The sequence below is a fragment of the Bos javanicus genome, chromosome 23, assembly GCF_032452875.1.
Source record: "Bos javanicus breed banteng chromosome 23, ARS-OSU_banteng_1.0, whole genome shotgun sequence".
Classification (NCBI taxonomy): Eukaryota; Metazoa; Chordata; class Mammalia; order Artiodactyla; family Bovidae; genus Bos; species Bos javanicus.
In genome coordinates this window covers 51,172,492-51,189,153 of record NC_083890.1, presented here as the reverse complement: position 1 = coordinate 51,189,153, position 16,662 = coordinate 51,172,492, and the positions used below count along the sequence as shown (strand labels likewise).

Here is a 16,662-nt window from a genome sequence, read left to right as displayed (position 1 = left end):
ATGCCACCCCGGGGGACGTCTCTCACTCGGAAGTGACCTCTCCCCCCTTTACACTCAGCCGGGCTGGTACAGCAGCTTCCACGTCACAGCGCTTCTCATGGTCTGCTCTGTAGTTTAGTTGGATTACGAGGATCTGAAGAAGGGACAAAAACGAGAAGCAAGTGGGTCTTTGCCTTCCAGGAGCTGACCCTCTATTAGCAACTTAAAGAGGGTCCCTGGTGGTGGTTCAGAGAAGGGTCTGCTCAGTGTTCGCGGAAGCACAGAGGTCAAGGGCAGAGGTGAGAACATCCTGTGCGCAGAGAAGACTCGGGGGAGGAGGCATGTGGACAGGGCGGGTGGGTAAGTGAGTCCACGGGTCCAGGTGCAGGAGCCAGCATCCTGGAGCAAGGTCAGGGAACGGACGGCCCTGTCTCCGCAGAGGAGGGTTTCTCACCCGGGCGCCGCTGACACCCGAGGGCAGGGTGTGCTGGTCGTGGGGCCGCCCTATGCGCTGCAGGGCGTTCCCGAATCCTGGCCTCCAGCCGCTCGAGGCCCTGGTGCCTCCCGCTGCCCCAGGTCGCGGCAGCGCTGAATGTCAGATGTTGTCGCACGTCCCCGGGGGCTGGGGCACAGCCCTGACAGAGAACACGGGCAAACACACAGACACACACGTATGAGGAGGCACGTGTGCGTGACTGAGGCCAGACACGGGCGAGGAGCAGCTGGCACCCTTGGCTGCTTGTGACCGAGCCCTCAAAGCACGACAGAGGAGAGCGATGTCCCCCCGAGTGTCCTTGTCCCTGGAGGCACAGACCCACGAGGGCCCACCGTCTGGTCGTCCCCCCAGAGCCCAGGGCTCTCATGGCCTGTCTCCCACCAGGCTTGCCCGCAGAGCCCCAGTCCCACCAAGCTGTGATGTCTGACCTCCGCTAGGAGTCAGCGGTACCTGAGGACTGTTCCTCCTGGAGCAAGCATTTTATTTTAAAGCCCACCTGGTTTTTTAAGGCAGCGATATAGCTTAGCCGGAGACTCTCAGCGTGAGTCAGAGGGTCTGCCAGCAGAGGAGCCGGGACCCCCAGGACAAGCTGCAAGCAAGCAGACTTCCTCCTTGGCTCAGCCCAGCCTGCTTTGGGTACAGTCCGTGCTCCAGGTCTGAAGGACAGCTGCTTAAGAATCGGCTAAGGTTTTTTCCCTTTTGCCACTAGAGAAGGGGAACGTGCCTTGTCGCTCTGTGTCAGAAACTCCAAGCACCACGCTCTTACTGTGCCCCCTGCACACCTCGGAAAATCCAGTCCTGGACCAGCTCCGCACAGCTCGTGACCCTGAACCCGAACTCGAACCTCCCCTCTCCTCCCCGGTCCCGGGCCGACCGTGCACTCTGCCGCTGGCCTCACCAGTGGTGCTTTAAAGATTCCCCACAAAGCTTCCAAGCCAAGATGCAGTTGCAGCAGCGAAGCACCCAGCCTCTCGGAAGTAAGCCCTGTGGGTCTGCCACTCCCGCCTGGTAACTCAGGAGGGTGCAGGGACTTCATTCTGTGTGGGAGGGAGCAGAAGAGGGACGGGTTTGCCGAAGATGTAGAAGCAGAGATAAAGGGAGATGTGAAAGCAACAAGGAAATTGTTGCCAGGCAACATGCCTGGTTGTCAAAGAGACAGAGCCGTCGTCAGTAATAACCCACGAGCCATCTTCAGTAACAGCCCGTAAGTCCCTGAGCTGGAAAATGTCTGTGTAGGGAGGGGTAATGGCAAACAGTTCTCCAAAGAACCAAAGCATTGAGCTCCCCACCCCGTTCCGTAAATACGGACCTTGCTGTAAGCGAAGAAGGCTTACCAAGAGCTTTATTCATTGTTGTAACAAAACTGGTTGATCTGCTCAGAAAGAGAAGTTTCCTGTGTAACTGGTCACAGAGCTGCTCACACTCAGAGTCTTTCTTAACACCCAGGAGAGAAGAGCCGGCCAGAGAGACCGAAACCGAGTGCTTCATTGGAGGAATGTTTGTTTTTCGTTTGACTGGCGTGTGGCTGGTTTAGGAGGTGTTGGCTTCCGCTGTGCCGCAGTGTGACCCGGGCTTCCGCTGTGCAGCAGTGTGACCCGGGCTTCCGCTGTGCAGCAGTGTGACCCGGGCACACACGCAGACGCGTGTAGTTGTTCGTATTCTTTCCCATACGGTTCATCAGAGGGTGTTGAATACGGGTCCCTCTGCTCTCCAGCAGGACCCTGTCGTTTATCTGGGGAGTGTTTTATCATCACGGGAGCACACAGCCAGTACAGACCTTCCATCCTCAAGGCTGGTGCTTCCTCCGCAAGGCAAGATGTCATTCAAAACAGACTTACCACGGGCTCCACACACAGTGTGTTGTGTGTGTGTTAGTCACTGGGTTTCCTTGGTGGCTCAGTGGTAAAGAGGGAATTTCCTGCAATGCGGCAAAGCCGGGTTTGATCCCTGGGTCAGGCAGATCCCTGGAGAAGGAAATGACAACACACTCCGGTATTCTTGCCTGGAGAACCCCATGGACAGAGGAGCCCGGCGGGCTACAGTCCACAGGGTCACAAAGAGTTGGACACGACAGAGACTGACACCACACAATGTGTGTATATACCCACAAAATGTAAGATTAAGTAAACTCAGAGTACACAGAGAAGACTCCTCCAGGTCTGTAGAAAGTAGAGGAGAGGGCACCCGCAGGGCTGTGGTCTTCAGAAGGCTGAGAGATCACTGTTTCTTGCTGTGAGTGTTGAATACACGGGTGAGTTCACTTTGTGGAACATGTTTGAGCTACCCTACTTACAGGTGTGGAAGGTACCGTGTAAACACTGGTTGATGCCTCAAAAATGGCATTTATCAAAATACAGACTTTTTTAATGTGTTTATGAGCTTTCTGAAGTCAAATAAATGTGATCCCTAGTTAGGAAAATTGATGGCTGCGATGATGGAACGAGCAAACGTCATCCAAGGCAATAGAGAGAACAGAGTGGACCGCGTGGGCAGTCAGGTCCCGGAATTCCCGGAGCCCGCGCCGGGGACGCCTCGGCTGCCTCGCCCTCGCCTCAGCTCTCACGCTCTGCTCTGCTGACTCCTTGGGGGTGACTGTCTCCTCAGTGGACATTACTGTCCACTTGAGTTAACTCACTTATGGAGTAAATATATTTTAATTAAAAATACCCACAATGATGAAAAAGCATCAATTTTTGAAAATTAGTTCAGCAAGCAACAGCAGCAAATAGTGTAGGACATAAAATACAGTAAGAATTAATGAGTTTAAAAGCCACGAACGGGAATTCCGTGGCAATCCAGTGGTTAGGACTCCACGCTTCCACTGCAGCGGTACGGCCTCATCCCTGGTAGGTCCCACAAGCCTGGAGGGGCTGCCAAAAGATTCCACCAGAGTCCTTACCTTTTGATATAGTGAGGTCATAGGAGAGCAATTGAAAATTTTAAGCATCTGCTGTTTTGCCTTGATAAACAGCTGGGTTTACTTTAAAAAGGGAAAGTTGTTACACAAATTCCTGAATATTTTTTACCAATTTTTACCCCATTTCCTAATGTATCAAACTTTGCACAGAACACTGAATTTGCAATGCGTTTATTCTTTGAAAACTGACTTTTTAAAATATTGTGCAATAATAAAACATTGACACTTCTAATTTACAGGAAACTTTTATGTATCTGCTGAAGCAAAGATCTTACTACCAGGATTTGTTGTAACAGACATTTGCAAAACACAGGAAGGGCTCGTGCAAGAACTTCAGGAACACCTCCTTGAGGAACTCTCTCTTGCTGTGCAGGCTGGCTGTCCGAGGTCTCCCCCGTGAGCTGGAAACTCACCTTTGTTCCTCGACTCCGTGAGACGGCACACCACACCTCACCTGTTGGCAGAGACTGGTTTCCTCATTCCACAGGGCTCTGCCATACCCTGTGGCGGGGCTGCGGTCACACAAGCCACCAACTGTTTTTTCAGGTCGGAAAGTATCCGGTGTCACAATTCTGTGCATGTAATTTGAACCCCAAGAGGTTAGATGAAGAAATGCTTTTCCACTTTATAACCCGTATGTGTCTCGGAGCCATCCACTTTCCGAGGTCAAAGTATGAGATCCTTCGGAAGTCCTGGGAGGTTTCTGAACTGACAGATGCATCCTCTGGCATCCTTGTGTGCAGAGATCTCGGCTCTTAGCAGTGACCTGGGAGGGGCTGGGGCACTGGAGATGTGCCTTGGAGATGTGATAGCTCGGCAGGTCCCGCCACAGGGCCGTCCACCCACTCTTCCCAGGCAACCCCAGGTTATATGCTGTGTCTCAAACATGAGCATGTTTGAGATTGCAAAGTTATTGAAGATTTCCTTTAAACTGGCTGAGCTTCACAGCTGAGCGAGAAAACACAGTACTACTAGTGAAGGGCGAGCATCTCTTCCAAAAGCTTCTGGTGCACTCAAATCCCCCTGGGTGGTTCTTGGTGATGCATCAGGAGGACGCCTACTCCAAGGCCCCAGGCAGCTTCCTCCCTCCCGTCTGCAGCCTGAAGACCGCACTGCTCACCTTAAAGTACAAACATCGCATGTGGAGCACCATGCCTGGCCCCATGTGGGACTTGGAATCTGGAAACTGACGTATCTGTTTGAAATCATGTTGAATGTCAGCTCTTTAAACATGATTCTGCCCTAGACAGGGCTTCCCAGGTGGCTCAGCAGGAAAGAATCTGCCTGCAATGCAGGAGACACGGGCTCAATCCCTGGGTTGGGAAGATCCCTTGGAGGAGGAAATGGCAACCCACTCCAGTATTCTTGCCTGAGAAATCCCATGGACAGAAGAAGCTGGCGAGCCTACAGTCTATGGGGTTGCAAGAGTCGGTCACCACTTGGCAACGAAACCACCGACCACCACTGCCCAGACTCCTTTTTTTCCCCCTTCTTTTCCTCTGAAGTGTCTTCTTACTGACTTCTCTGGGTTTTTTATCTTCCCTTTTGCATTTTTTCCATCCTTTTGTCTTTCTGGATTACATTTTTCTTTCTGAAAGAAGTTGTGGATAATTTTTCCTGATCTGACCATAGTTTCTCTCTCTTGCCATCTGTAATTTGCTAATAAATCTTATCTATTACATACTTCATTCTTAACTGTGTTTTTGAGCGCTAGAATTTCTGTCTCATTTTTGAGACTGATTTAAGCTTCCAGTTATCCACTGAAATGTTTACCCTTGTCTTGTCTTGCTGATCAGGGATGACAGTGTTGTTTTGTGATTTGTGTGTGATGGTTCTAATAGCGGGAGCCTCAGGACCTGCGCTTCTATCCTCTGTGTCTCTGTGTGCTGGTTTATGTTGTCATGGCTCAGGAGGGTGTCTTCAGGACAGACCAGGTGGCACCCATCCAGTTACTTTCGATCGTATGCTGGATGTTGTATAAGAAAAGCTGCTTATAAAAAGTCATTTGAAATTTATGGGTAATCTTTCTGCCTCTGGGTTGTAGCAAACCAGGATGAATAACCCAATTATAGGGCCTGGAATTTTCCAGGCTGTCTGACGACTTCAGCAGGGCTGCATTCTGCAATGGTTCGCTCATACCTTAGGGTGGCAGGAGGTTGAATGGGGCCCTCACTCTTGATGGGTCCAAACACAGCCTCCCTAGCCTAGCACAGTGCCAAAACCCCCACATCACTCCTCATAGATCTGTTCTGGGTTGGGAGATGCCCCAGCCCCTGCTGGGTCTCGGGCCCAGTGTTTCTCCACGATCAAGTCAACCTTCCCCCGAGGGGCTGCCATGTATTTTTTTGGTTTTCCAGTTGGTCTCCAGACGTTTCTGGGTTATCTCACTCATCATCATGAGAGGTGGATGTTGTCCACATCAAATATGAACCGGGGGACTTCCCTGGTGGCCCAGTGGTTGGGACGCCACACTCTCACTGCCAGGGCCACAAGGGCACAGTTCCGTCCCTGGTGGCTACGGGCAGCGAGACCAGAAAAAAAAAAAGAATCAGATCTAGTCCCTGCTCTCGTATCTCCTAGTTGTTCTGACTTCAACAGCTGATGGTAGTCCAGGGGCCTGTTCCCTCAAACACAGAAAGGGAGGATTTGAGCAGAGCTGCTTGGGCCCACGTAACTCGATCCACACGACCTACTCTAAATCACTGAGTGGATATTGGACTGAGGAGCAAAGAGGGACAGACCGCTGCGGCTGTCCTCCTGGTCTCTGTAGCCACGAGGCCTTGGATGGCAGGCGCTAGGGAGAACCGTGAGAAAGGAGGAGAAGCGCCTGCCAAGGTGAGGCCTGCTGCGATTCTGTTGCTGTCCTGTGCAGTCACTCCGTATCAGCCAGATGTAAGCACAGGTCCGGCCAAGAACCTGCTTCTGCAGTCTTGGCTTGCCCGAGATCAGGGAGAAATAAGAGGACTGAGGTCAGTCTGGTTTGCACGATCTGAGGAAACTTTATTAACCAACCCACCAGCTTCACGAGAGCAAGAAGCAGCAATTCAAGGCACATTCCAAGAAGAACATTGACAAAGGTTGACATCCATCAAATAGCACCCGGCCACCGTCTTCCTCCACAGCCTTGCATAAAGCTGTCCTGTGACCATAAAAACGTGTGCCAGATGATGGACATCAAGAGCCTTCATCAGAAAACATGGGAGAAGGCAGTGAGCAGTGAGATCCTGTTGCCATTTCTTGGCTTCTTTCCTGATAAGACATCTAATGCCTGACTCCTTGTGCCCCTCATAGCACGCATCCGGAGGAGCGAGGGAGAACAGACAAGGGAGAGCGTGGGTTACGGCCAGGTCGGAGGGCTGGACACAGGGTCAGAGACCTCACCAAGGCAAGGCTGTCTCATAACCCTGGCCCTCAATGGGGGCGCTAGCCTATATTTCAACTGAGTATCTGTTGTGCCTCCCCTCAGCTATCAGGACATCTCTCTACCGCGGCTTCCAAAAGTCTATCTCTAAAAACAGATGACGGCGTGACCACTGTCCCCCCCGGCTCTCAGGAAAGTATAGCAACTTCCTAGACTGCTACATTGTCAAGGATCTACACATATGATTTTTCTCTTTTTTTAACTCAGTGCATTCAAGAGAAATCACGGGATTTTTTCAGTATAAAAAAAGAAGAAGAGATACCCATGCCAAGTGTGAACAGCCAACAGAGCTGAGCTTACAAAGGAGATTAAAGATTCATTATCGAATAGTACTTTATGGGTAAAGATACATGCGAATGGTCCCCATCTAAAGGGCAGGCAAAGAGCTTAGGCTTGACCTTGCATTAACGTCTCTAGCTTCTATGGGGAGGAAAGCCTGCCTAGAAACAGGATGTTCGAGGAGGGCTTGTGCCGGATGAAGAAGATGAAAGGGTGGTCGGCAACGAACTCCTCCTCCGGCACAAGCATGGCGAACTCGGCGATGGCCCCCGTGGCGGCCGCCGCCTCCGTGCCCTCCTCGTTCACGTCCACGACGGACTTATGGACCACCTTGGATATGAAGAGGTCCTTGGCCCCCGACATGCCAGACAGGTCTGCCTTGCTGCTGAAGAGATCCCGCGCACCCAGGCGGGCCAGGGGCTCCTGGAGGTCGTAACTCTCCTCCAGCTTGAACCTGGGCAGCTGGACCCTGACCTCAAGGAGGTCTAGGCTCTCGGGTTGGGTCCACTCCCGCAGCTTCTCCAGAGTCAGCTGTTGCTCAATCTGGAATAGAATGGGCGAAAAGAAGAGCTGAAACCATTCTATGGAAGTCAGTCAATAAGGCATTCTTTAGATGAACGGACCCTCCTACCCACTGCTCACTGGTTTCCTTCATGTTTGCACCAAAACAGGTTCCACTTGGGGACTTCACGCCTTTCTGGCTGCTGGTGAGAATACACAGAACCGTGTTCCCGGGCACCAAGGCCCCCGTATGGAGACAAGGCCCGGGATGCTGGTGAGAATACACAGAACCGTGTTCCCAGGCACCAAGGCCCCCGTATGGAGACAAGGCCCGGGAACCACCCGCCCTTACCCAGGACTGACGGTGAGAATACACAGAACCGTGTTCCCGGGCACCAGGGCCCCGTACGGAGACAAGGCCCGGGAACCACCCGCCCTCACCCAGGACTGCTGGTGAGAATACACAGAACCGTGTTCCCGGGCACAAGGCCCCCGTATGGAGACAAGGCCCGGGATGCTGGTGAGAATACACAGAACCGTGTTCCCAGGCACCAAGGCCCCGTACGGAGACAAGGCCCGGGAACCACCCGCCCTTACCCAGGACTGCTGGTGAGAATACACAGAACCGTGTTCCCGGGCACAAGGCCCCCGTATGGAGACAAGGCCCGGGATGCTGGTGAGAATACACAGAACCGTGTTCCCGGGCACCAAGGCCCCGTATGGAGACAAGGCCCGGGAACCACCCGCCCTCACCCAGGACTGACTGAGCCTCTGCCACGCTGGACCACCGCCACCATGGCTGTCACCACCCTAACTGACTGACACGGGGTAATTTTTAAAGCTTTCTTCTATGTCTTCTATTTATCTGAGTCCCAGTGGTCGCTGTGGTTATCCGCAAACCTCCCACAGCTGAAGTTGTCCTGATAGACATAGCTCATGAAGCTGAAGCTCCAATACTTAGGCCACCTGATGCAAAGAGCCGACTTATTGGAAGAGACCCTGACGCTGGGAAGACTGAGGGCGGGAGGAGAAGGGGATGACAGAGGATGAGATGGTTGGATGGCATCACCGACTCGACGGACATGAGTTTGAGCAAGCTCTGGGAGACAGTGAAGGCCAGGGAAGCCTGGTGTGCTGCAGTCCACGGGGTCGCACAGAGTCGGACACGACTTATTGACTGAACAACAACAAGCAGCACACTGGTAAAACCAGAGACGGACCGAGTCCCTCGTCTAAAGTGGGGAAACCGTAGCACACGCTCGAGCCCTGCTGCAGGTGCCGGACCGCCCCGCAGAGAACGCCGGGCGCACAGGGTGAGCTGCGTGAGCCCAGCTCCTGCGGCCGCCCTGTTACTGCTGCTCCACTGGGACAGAGCCACGCCGCACTGCCCTGCTGATGCTGCTAATCCCGGACTGTCCCTGTTACAGTCAGGAAGGGACAACCATGCAAATACAGCCGAGAGCAGGAACAGCCAGGTTCTAACGCATGCTGTAGCTGCAGATGGCTAATACCAGACCCCGCCCAACAGGAAGTTTAGTTAGGAGGAGAAGGGCAAAGCACCCAACAGGGCAGACACGCGGAAGAAAAACTGCCGTCTTCACACTCCTGCCTCTTCCACACACACACACACACACACACACACAGTCCGGGCACCACGAGGGGAGTGGGGCCGCACCTTCTTCAGCCCCGTGGCCTCGTCCTGGATGTCGTCCGGCAGCAGGATGACCATGCTGAGGTCCTTGCCCTCGTAGGGCAGCTCCAGCACCCGGCACTTAAGGTCCTTGATGTAGCCGAAGGGAAACTTCTTCTTCTGATACATCATCTTCACCGTTTTCGTTTCTTTCTGAACAATCAGACCACAGATCGCCCATCATTATCCGCGTGGCTTCGGAGCACAGAGTCATCCAGACAGCCATCCGGCCTCACCTTATTCAGTCTGAAAGGCGCATCCTTGGTGGCCTCCACCATGAACTTCTCCTGCCACTTCCCTTTGAAATAGATGGCGTTCACCAGCACCAGCTTCGTCAAGCTGTCAACCATACCTGAGGCCAACAGCTCCGGAATTTTCCCTAAAAAGACAAACTTAGCTTTTTAAAAACCCACCTATCAGAATTCCAAATTTGAAGGGACCTTTGATCAGCACTAGGCTTCCCTCATAGCTCAGTTGGTAAAGAATCTGCCTGCAGTGCAAGAGACTGGGGTTCAATCCGTGGGTTGGGAACGACCCACAGAGAAGGAAATGGCAACCCACTCCAATATGCTTGCCTGGAAAATTCCATGGACGGAGGAGCCTGGTGGGCAGCAATCCATGGAGTCACAAAGAGTCGGGCACGACTGAGCGACTAACACACTTGATTAGCACTGAAATGCAATTCAAACGCTTCCTTCTACCCAAAGTCCTGTCACATGGCACTACGCTAAGGCCCCGGGGTGCTCCCACTGGAGATGAACCGGCTCGGAAGGACTTCCCTGGTGGTTGGGTGGCTAAGAATCTGCTTTCCTTGCATCCCTGGTTGGGGAACTAGGATCCCACAAGTCTCGGAGCAGCTAAGCCCACACACCACACCTGGAGAGCACACGCCACAATTAAGACCAGACAACTCGAGGGCGGATGAGGGGAAACACAAACTACCCCTGGGGCGGGGGGGCGATGCTTCGAAACAAGGTATTGGGTTAAAGGGCTAAAAACAGGAAAAATCTCCTTTTCTGGGATGTATGATAATCAGCAGGCCTCATTTGGAGACAGGCCATTCTTTATCAGGAAAGGAAAAATTTCTTAACCAAAGTGTTTCTAGTCACTAAGAAGTAAATTGCTTCTTCAAATCATCCAAGTGGTCGCCTAACTCCCACCGGGAAGCTTTTAACAGACGTCTAAGAGGTAGGACAGCTCCTCCGCGGACACATGGCCCACTCGTGGTGCGTGTGGCTGTGACGGCCGCTGTGGGTGTGGAAGGGACAGGTGTCCTGTGGGTGCCTTGACCATTCCGTGACTACGACAGGGACACGAACGAGAGACACAGCCTGACTCCTTAGATGAGGTGTTGGCGGAAACACTCCTGGCCACAGCGGCTTGTAGACATTGGATCACGAGGTTTTCATCCGTTTATTCTACAGTCAATGTTAGTTTCAACTTTTAAGCACAGTTTGGGGAGCTTACAGGGAAGAAGCTGCAGCATCTTCAGTTACACCATGTTTACATCTCCACTTGGAGAGATTCCTGAGTTTGAAAGCTGACCGGCCTGGGCAGGGGTGGACCCCAGGGTCAGGCCGAGAGGCGAGGGAGGGGAGGGTCCCCGCAGGGGGAGGCGGGCGGAGGGAAGGAAGGGCCAGGCGGACGGCCAGCGCCGCCCTCGCTCACCTCCCGTCTGCTCTTTGACCCACGCGTTTATGGTCTTCCTCGCGTCCTCGGGGGCCCGCAGAAAATCCACACTGGCCAGCTCAGCACTGTACATTTCCTGCGTTGAAGCTAAGAACTCCTGTTTAAGAAAAGAAACAGGAGGTGTCGTGAGTAAGTCCTTCTCCATACAGAGGTGGTTCTCCAAAATCCTTAAAAGCAACAGGAATAATCCCCAAAGGCATATTTCATGGTAACAACAAAAATTCTAGCTCTTCTACTTTTTTTTACTCTGGTGAAAAATATGTAGCATTGACTTGACCATCCTAACCACTCTTACGAGTGTAGCCCAGTAGTTTTGGTGTTGCACGAAATTTACCGATTCTTTTCTATTCTCTGACTAACACTGTCATAAACGAGCAAACACTGGCTGTACTTGGACATGAATGACGGGCTTCACTTTGGATTTCTCTAGTAGAGCAGCCAGGGCTGACCTTTTCACTGTGGGGATGAGAAAACGAAATCACATCCGCCGAGGCGAATGCTGTTGGTTATGTTTTCATTCTGGATTATTTTTCTGAATGTTTATAAAAATTAAAACTGGTTTGCGTGACTTGATTGTGCTGGGCAAAAAGTCTGCATTGTCTTTCGAGTTTGAGAACACGAAGAGCAAAGCACTCACAGGGAGGAAATCGTAACTCTTCTCTCCGAATAACCTGTTGGCGAGTTTCAGAGTGTACGGAGCACCACGCTTGTTGATATCAGCATTCAGACTCTGAAATCCCGAATGAATCTCAACTCCTTCGAAATGCAGAGCCTAAAATAAAGGAAATATTCTTTCTATAACCATGGATTTTGAAATTATAACCCGGTTCCTTGGAATTTGCTTCCATCAAATTAATATGTTTTAGTACTAATTATTGATCAGCAAAATCCAAAATGTATTCGCTTTGTGAAACATAGTAAGTATATTGAAAGCTGCCCTTCAGCATCACTTTTTGATATAATTACAGTTGCACAAATATGAGTGGTTACTAAACTAAACATGTATACAAGCCCGCTTCCCCCAATCATAAATGGCATGTCCATATTTGTACAAGTAGACTTCTCCTGAGAGTTCTCAGAAATAAACAGTAGATACAAGAATCATCAGCTATGCAAGAACACAAAGGTAGTAGAGACTGAGAGGTTTGTTATTGCCTTGCCAGCGTCAGTAACTCACTTGCTTAAAAACAATTTCATTAAACTTAACACTGGACAAAGTTTAACTCTCCACCTATCAGTTATACCAAGAGCCACTTTATGGTTTTATGCGGCCTGGGCTGGTTCCTTCTTTTAGGGCACAAAGAGCAAAGCTCTCCCGTGTACAAAGGCCGGTCTCTCCCTGACACGTGGAGCGTGTGTGTGGGCTCTGTGATCCGTCTCTTCAGGGAAACGGGGTAAGAACCTAAGACTGCTCTTCACTGAGGTTGTGAAGTTCCTGGAAAACCTCAAAACAGAAGCTCAGATTACCTTGCAGGGGCAACTAACAGTTACTAGTACCAGGGTTTTTTCCTTTCTTTTTTTTTTAAGTAGATTTTTGAAAACTTTCAAATGCTTCTGTATCTACAGTGATGAAAACCGTTGGTTTTCCATCAAGTACAAACACTTGTACCTGTTGCAGCTGCAACAGGCCGGTGAACCTGAATCCGGGCTGGACCTTCCCTGGCTCTAGGTGCAGCGTGACCAGTGGCCTGGACATTAGAAAGACCTTCGCGGACGCCCTTTCTTTCGAGGAAAGCCAGAGTTCCCCACTCAGAATAAAGCAGGCCCAGCACACGGGTGCCCTCCGCACCCCCCAAGGACAGGCGGAGTCTCCACATCGCCTCCCCGTCTCCCTGAAGGGCCCTCCTGCTCACACAGGACACGCCTGGGCCAGGCCCAGGAGCACAGGGCCGGACACTCTCGTGGCCCCTGGACCTCTCCACTAGGCCTCATTATGCTCACAAGGAACAAGACCCCGCAGGCGCTGCTGGAGGGAGGAGCCGGCATCACAGGCAAAGCAGAAAGCAGACGGTCCTGGGGGAGGAGGTGCCTGTGAGAGCCAGCGGGCGATGCTGGGGCAGAAGCAGCAGGCGGCGGGGCGGCCAGTCTTCTCACTGCTCTGTCCTCAGCCCGGGGGAGACACCGTGGTCACACAGGCGGGTGTCCCAGGGCGAGGCTCACCCATTGCACTTGGCACGAGCTGACCCCTGTGATTTCCCCAAATGTGGGAGACTCCACTGGGCTTCCCCAGTAGCTCAGGTGGTAAAGAATCTGCCTGCAATGCAGAAGACCTGGATTCGATCCCTGGGTCGGGAAGATCCCCTGGAGGAGGAAATGGCAACCCACTCCAGTATTCTTGCCTGGAGGATCCCCTTGGACAGAGGAGCCTGGTGGGCTACAGCCCATGGGGTCACAAAGAGTCAGACACGACTGAGCGACTAACACTCCACACTTCACACTTGCTCAGCCCAACCAAAAACACTGTCTGTCTCATGCATGCATCCATGCGAGGTTGCTTCAGTCCTGTCTGACTCTGTGACTCTATGGGCTCCAGGCAAGAATAGTGGAGTGAGCTGCCATTTCCTCCTCCAGGGGATCTTCCCGACCCAAGGACTGAATCTGAGGCTCTCACATCTCCTGCATTGGCAGGAGGGATCTTTACAACTAGAGCCACCCCATCGCAGGTGCTCAGAAGAGACTGGATCATAAAGACAGCCTGCATCCAAGTGGATTTTCCCTGGGGCTTTTTCTGGAAGTCTGAACTCATGAAGTGTAACGTATAACGTGACACACAACGCTGAACACTGAGACACAGTTCTACAGACGCACTGTGCACGCATGCCTGCTAAGTCGCTTCAGTCTTGTCCGACTCTTTGTGACCCCGTGGCCTGCAGCCCCCCAGGCTCCTCTGTCCATGGGATTCTCCAGGCAAGGATACTGGAGTGGGCTACCATGCCCTCCTCCAGGGGGATCTTTCAGGCCCAGGGATTGAAACCGAGTCTGCCTGAGTTTCCTGCATTCCAGGCAGATTCTTGACCACTGAGCCATCTGGAAAGCCCACAAATGCACTGCAAGAGCTCAGAGGTACAGCCTTTGATCCCGGCTGAGGCAATGGCACCCCACTACAGTACTCCTGCCTGGAAAATCCCATGGATGGAGGAGCCTGGTAGGCTGCAGTCCATGGGGTTGCTAAGAGTCAGACACGACTGAGAGACTTCACTTTCACTTTTCACTTTCATGCACTGGAGAAGGAAATGGCAACCCACTCCAGTGTTCTGGCCTGGAGAATCCCAGGGACAGGGGAGCCTGGTGGGCTGCCGTCTATGGGGTCGCACAGACTCGGACACGACTGAAGCAACTTAGCAGCAGCAGCAGCAGCGGCAGAGCTCAGCGGGGAAAGCAGACTATTCTGGCTAGTTTCTGCTGACCTTGGACATTTGCGCCGCAGTGTCGCCTCTGGCCCCCAGAAAGACCATGGCCAGCGCTGACGAGATGCTGAAGGGGGAGATGAAGATGTTTCCGGCAGGATTGTGCTCGGTCAGGGTGAGGAACAGGTCCACGGCGAAGCGGGTGTTCGCTGCGCTCAGCTGCTCCATGGTGAGGCTGCAACGCAGAGCAGAGCCTGAGCCACCCACGGCCGCACAAGTGAATCAACAAGGTCACCCCCGTCTCCTCTCAGCTTGGGCCACCCCCCCTTAAGTTCACTGGAACTTGTATGTTCTCCTTCTCTTTTGAGGAGGGCAAGAACCCGCAGGCATAGATGTGAGAGCCTGGGGAGACTGGCCAAGGACTCAGCACCGACATGGGATCCAAGTTTCCCTTAGAAAATCAGGGCGACCTGCCAACCAATGAAGCAAATTCCAGCAAGGAGACAGGATGACCCTCGTTTTGGGGTTCACTGTCCGATGTCTGGAGAGGTCTTGTCCCCATTCTCGCAGGATATGAGAGCTCGGAAACCCAACACAGGCCCCGAAGCAGGTCGAGCGGCTGGACAGGGAGAAGGTGACCAGAAACCCTGTCCCTCCCGTGGGCAGCGGGGTCTGAGGGTGCAGCAGCTGGCCCTGGCCCATCAGCTGGCCCCTGTCCCGGCCCGGCCTCGCTCTCAGCCCCACACTCGGGCGAGGAAGGGGATCGGCCGGCGGCTGCCCCGCATGCCAGTCACAGCTGAATTATTACTGTCGCTGAGAAATCGCCGCCCGCGCCTCCAGCAGCAGGAAAGAGGAAGGAGGAGCGGCTTGGCCTGGGCCGGACCGCGCAAACAGCTCGGGAGGAGGGGGAGAAGGGCTGGGTTCCGCCTTCGGGCCGGCGCCGGCCTAGAGCGACAGGACGCGGCGCGGGGAGCCCGGGGCGGGCGCACGGCGGGGCGGGGTGACCGCCGCACAGGAGACTCCGCGGGGCGCGGGCCAAGGGACTGGGTGACCATCGGACAAGGAGTTTCCGCGGGGCGCACGGCGGGCCGGGGTGACCGCCAGATGCCGGACCCCGCGGGGCGCGAGCGGACCCGAGCCTGTCCCGCCCGCCCAGCTCCCTGCCCAGCCTTACCCGCTGCTGGGCTGCCTGGGCGGGGCGGGGTCTGGGACAGGCCGGGCGCGGCCCTTATAGCGGCAGAAGGGGGCGGCGCAGGCGGTGAGGGCGGGACGCCCTGCCCCCTGACTCACCTCCCAGGAGCCGGAGCAGGGCGGTGCATCCGGCGGTGAGCCGCGTGCGCGCAGCGCCCTCCTGGGGATCAGCACCCCTGAGTTCCAGGCAACTCAGGTCTCTGTCAAGGGCCTGTCATCTCTGTCAAGATGAGCTGTTTCTTACTAAGGTGTGAATGACTGAGACGCCGATGCATCACCTTTCAGAGGCCAAACCAGCCTCTTTGAAGTCTCATCTGTACACTCCAGCCTCTCCGGTTATGGGGTGCGGGAGTGGTGGTGGTGGTGGTGGTGAGGAGGGGCCCTCAGGGTGAGAGGAAATAGAATCAGTTCCAAGCAACATCGCCCAGGTCCCTGGCTCAGGTGTCCAGTAAATTCAGCCCCAAGACTCCCCTGGCAACTGACAACCCCACCAGGCTGGGTCAACTCACATAACTGCTCACACACCATGAGACCGCCCATTCGTGTGAATAAAGTATTTCTTACCCATTACCCAATACTGACATGCACACTGGCCAGTTTTCCCCTATACGGACTGTTAGAGTGACTATGAGTGAAGAATAAAAGCAGGAACTCTTTCTGTAAGTTCCTTTCGGTTTTTCCCACTTTAAATGCCTCGCTGTGCAATTTCACCAAATCTGATACTTGGGATGGACAGGGAGGCCTGGCGTGCTGTGGTTCATGGGGTCACAGAGTCGGACATGACTGAGCAACTGAACTGATCTGATACTTGAGAGTATGTAATAATTCTGCATCTTGAAACTTCCTCCTTGCTGTTTTACAAATCTCAACATGAAAAGGGAACAAAGGAAAAATCTTATTTTTAAAGTAATATAAATAATGCAGTGTAAATGAGTTTGTAGGTTTTGTTTTTACTCTGCAAATTTGTTTATAAGAAAAGAGGCAAAAGAAAACCCAGTAATAAGAGATAAAAATACTTTTCATTATTTAACCAAAACAAAACAATAAGACTTTAATAACTAAGATTGAAGAATGTTTCATAGCCCATTGGAATAAAGAAACCGGCATTTATTGAAAGTCAGTCATAGTTAAAACCAGTGGTTTGTTAAAATC

At 52.9% G+C, this 16,662-nt stretch overlaps 1 protein-coding gene across 2 annotated transcripts; it reads right to left on the bottom strand.

The window, feature by feature from the left end:
* Positions 1-6,371: 6,371 nt before the first annotated feature.
* Positions 6,372-15,586, bottom strand: SERPINB1 (serpin family B member 1). 2 transcript variants are annotated; one of them, XM_061398998.1, is made up of 7 exons: positions 15,494-15,586; positions 14,380-14,554; positions 11,610-11,744; positions 10,952-11,069; positions 9,520-9,662; positions 9,269-9,436; positions 6,372-7,635 (listed from the first exon to the last, which is right to left on the bottom strand). In XM_061398998.1, the coding sequence occupies exons 2-7, from the start codon at positions 14,545-14,547 to the stop codon at positions 7,234-7,236; spliced, it is 1,134 nt and encodes a 377-aa protein (XP_061254982.1). In that variant the 5' UTR covers positions 14,548-14,554; positions 15,494-15,586; the 3' UTR covers positions 6,372-7,233. The 2 variants fall into 2 exon arrangements, with proteins under 2 accessions (XP_061254982.1, XP_061254981.1); XM_061398997.1 differs by lacking the exon at positions 15,494-15,586 and adding an exon at positions 14,790-15,250.
* Between the last annotated feature and the right edge of the window lie 1,076 nt (positions 15,587-16,662).

Excerpts from the sequence above, each read along its gene's own strand:
- SERPINB1 (XM_061398997.1), bottom strand. The coding sequence starts at position 14,881 with ATGGGGACAAGACCTCTCCAGACATCGGACAGTGAACCCCAAAACGAG. Across the intron at positions 14,555-14,789 it reads TTTGCTTCATTGGTTGGCAG|CCTCACCATGGAGCAGCTGA; the intron begins GTCGCCCTGATT and ends TCTGCGTTGCAG. Across the intron at positions 7,636-9,268 it reads AGGCCACGGGGCTGAAGAAG|ATTGAGCAACAGCTGACTCT; the intron begins GTGCGGCCCCAC and ends ATTCTATTCCAG.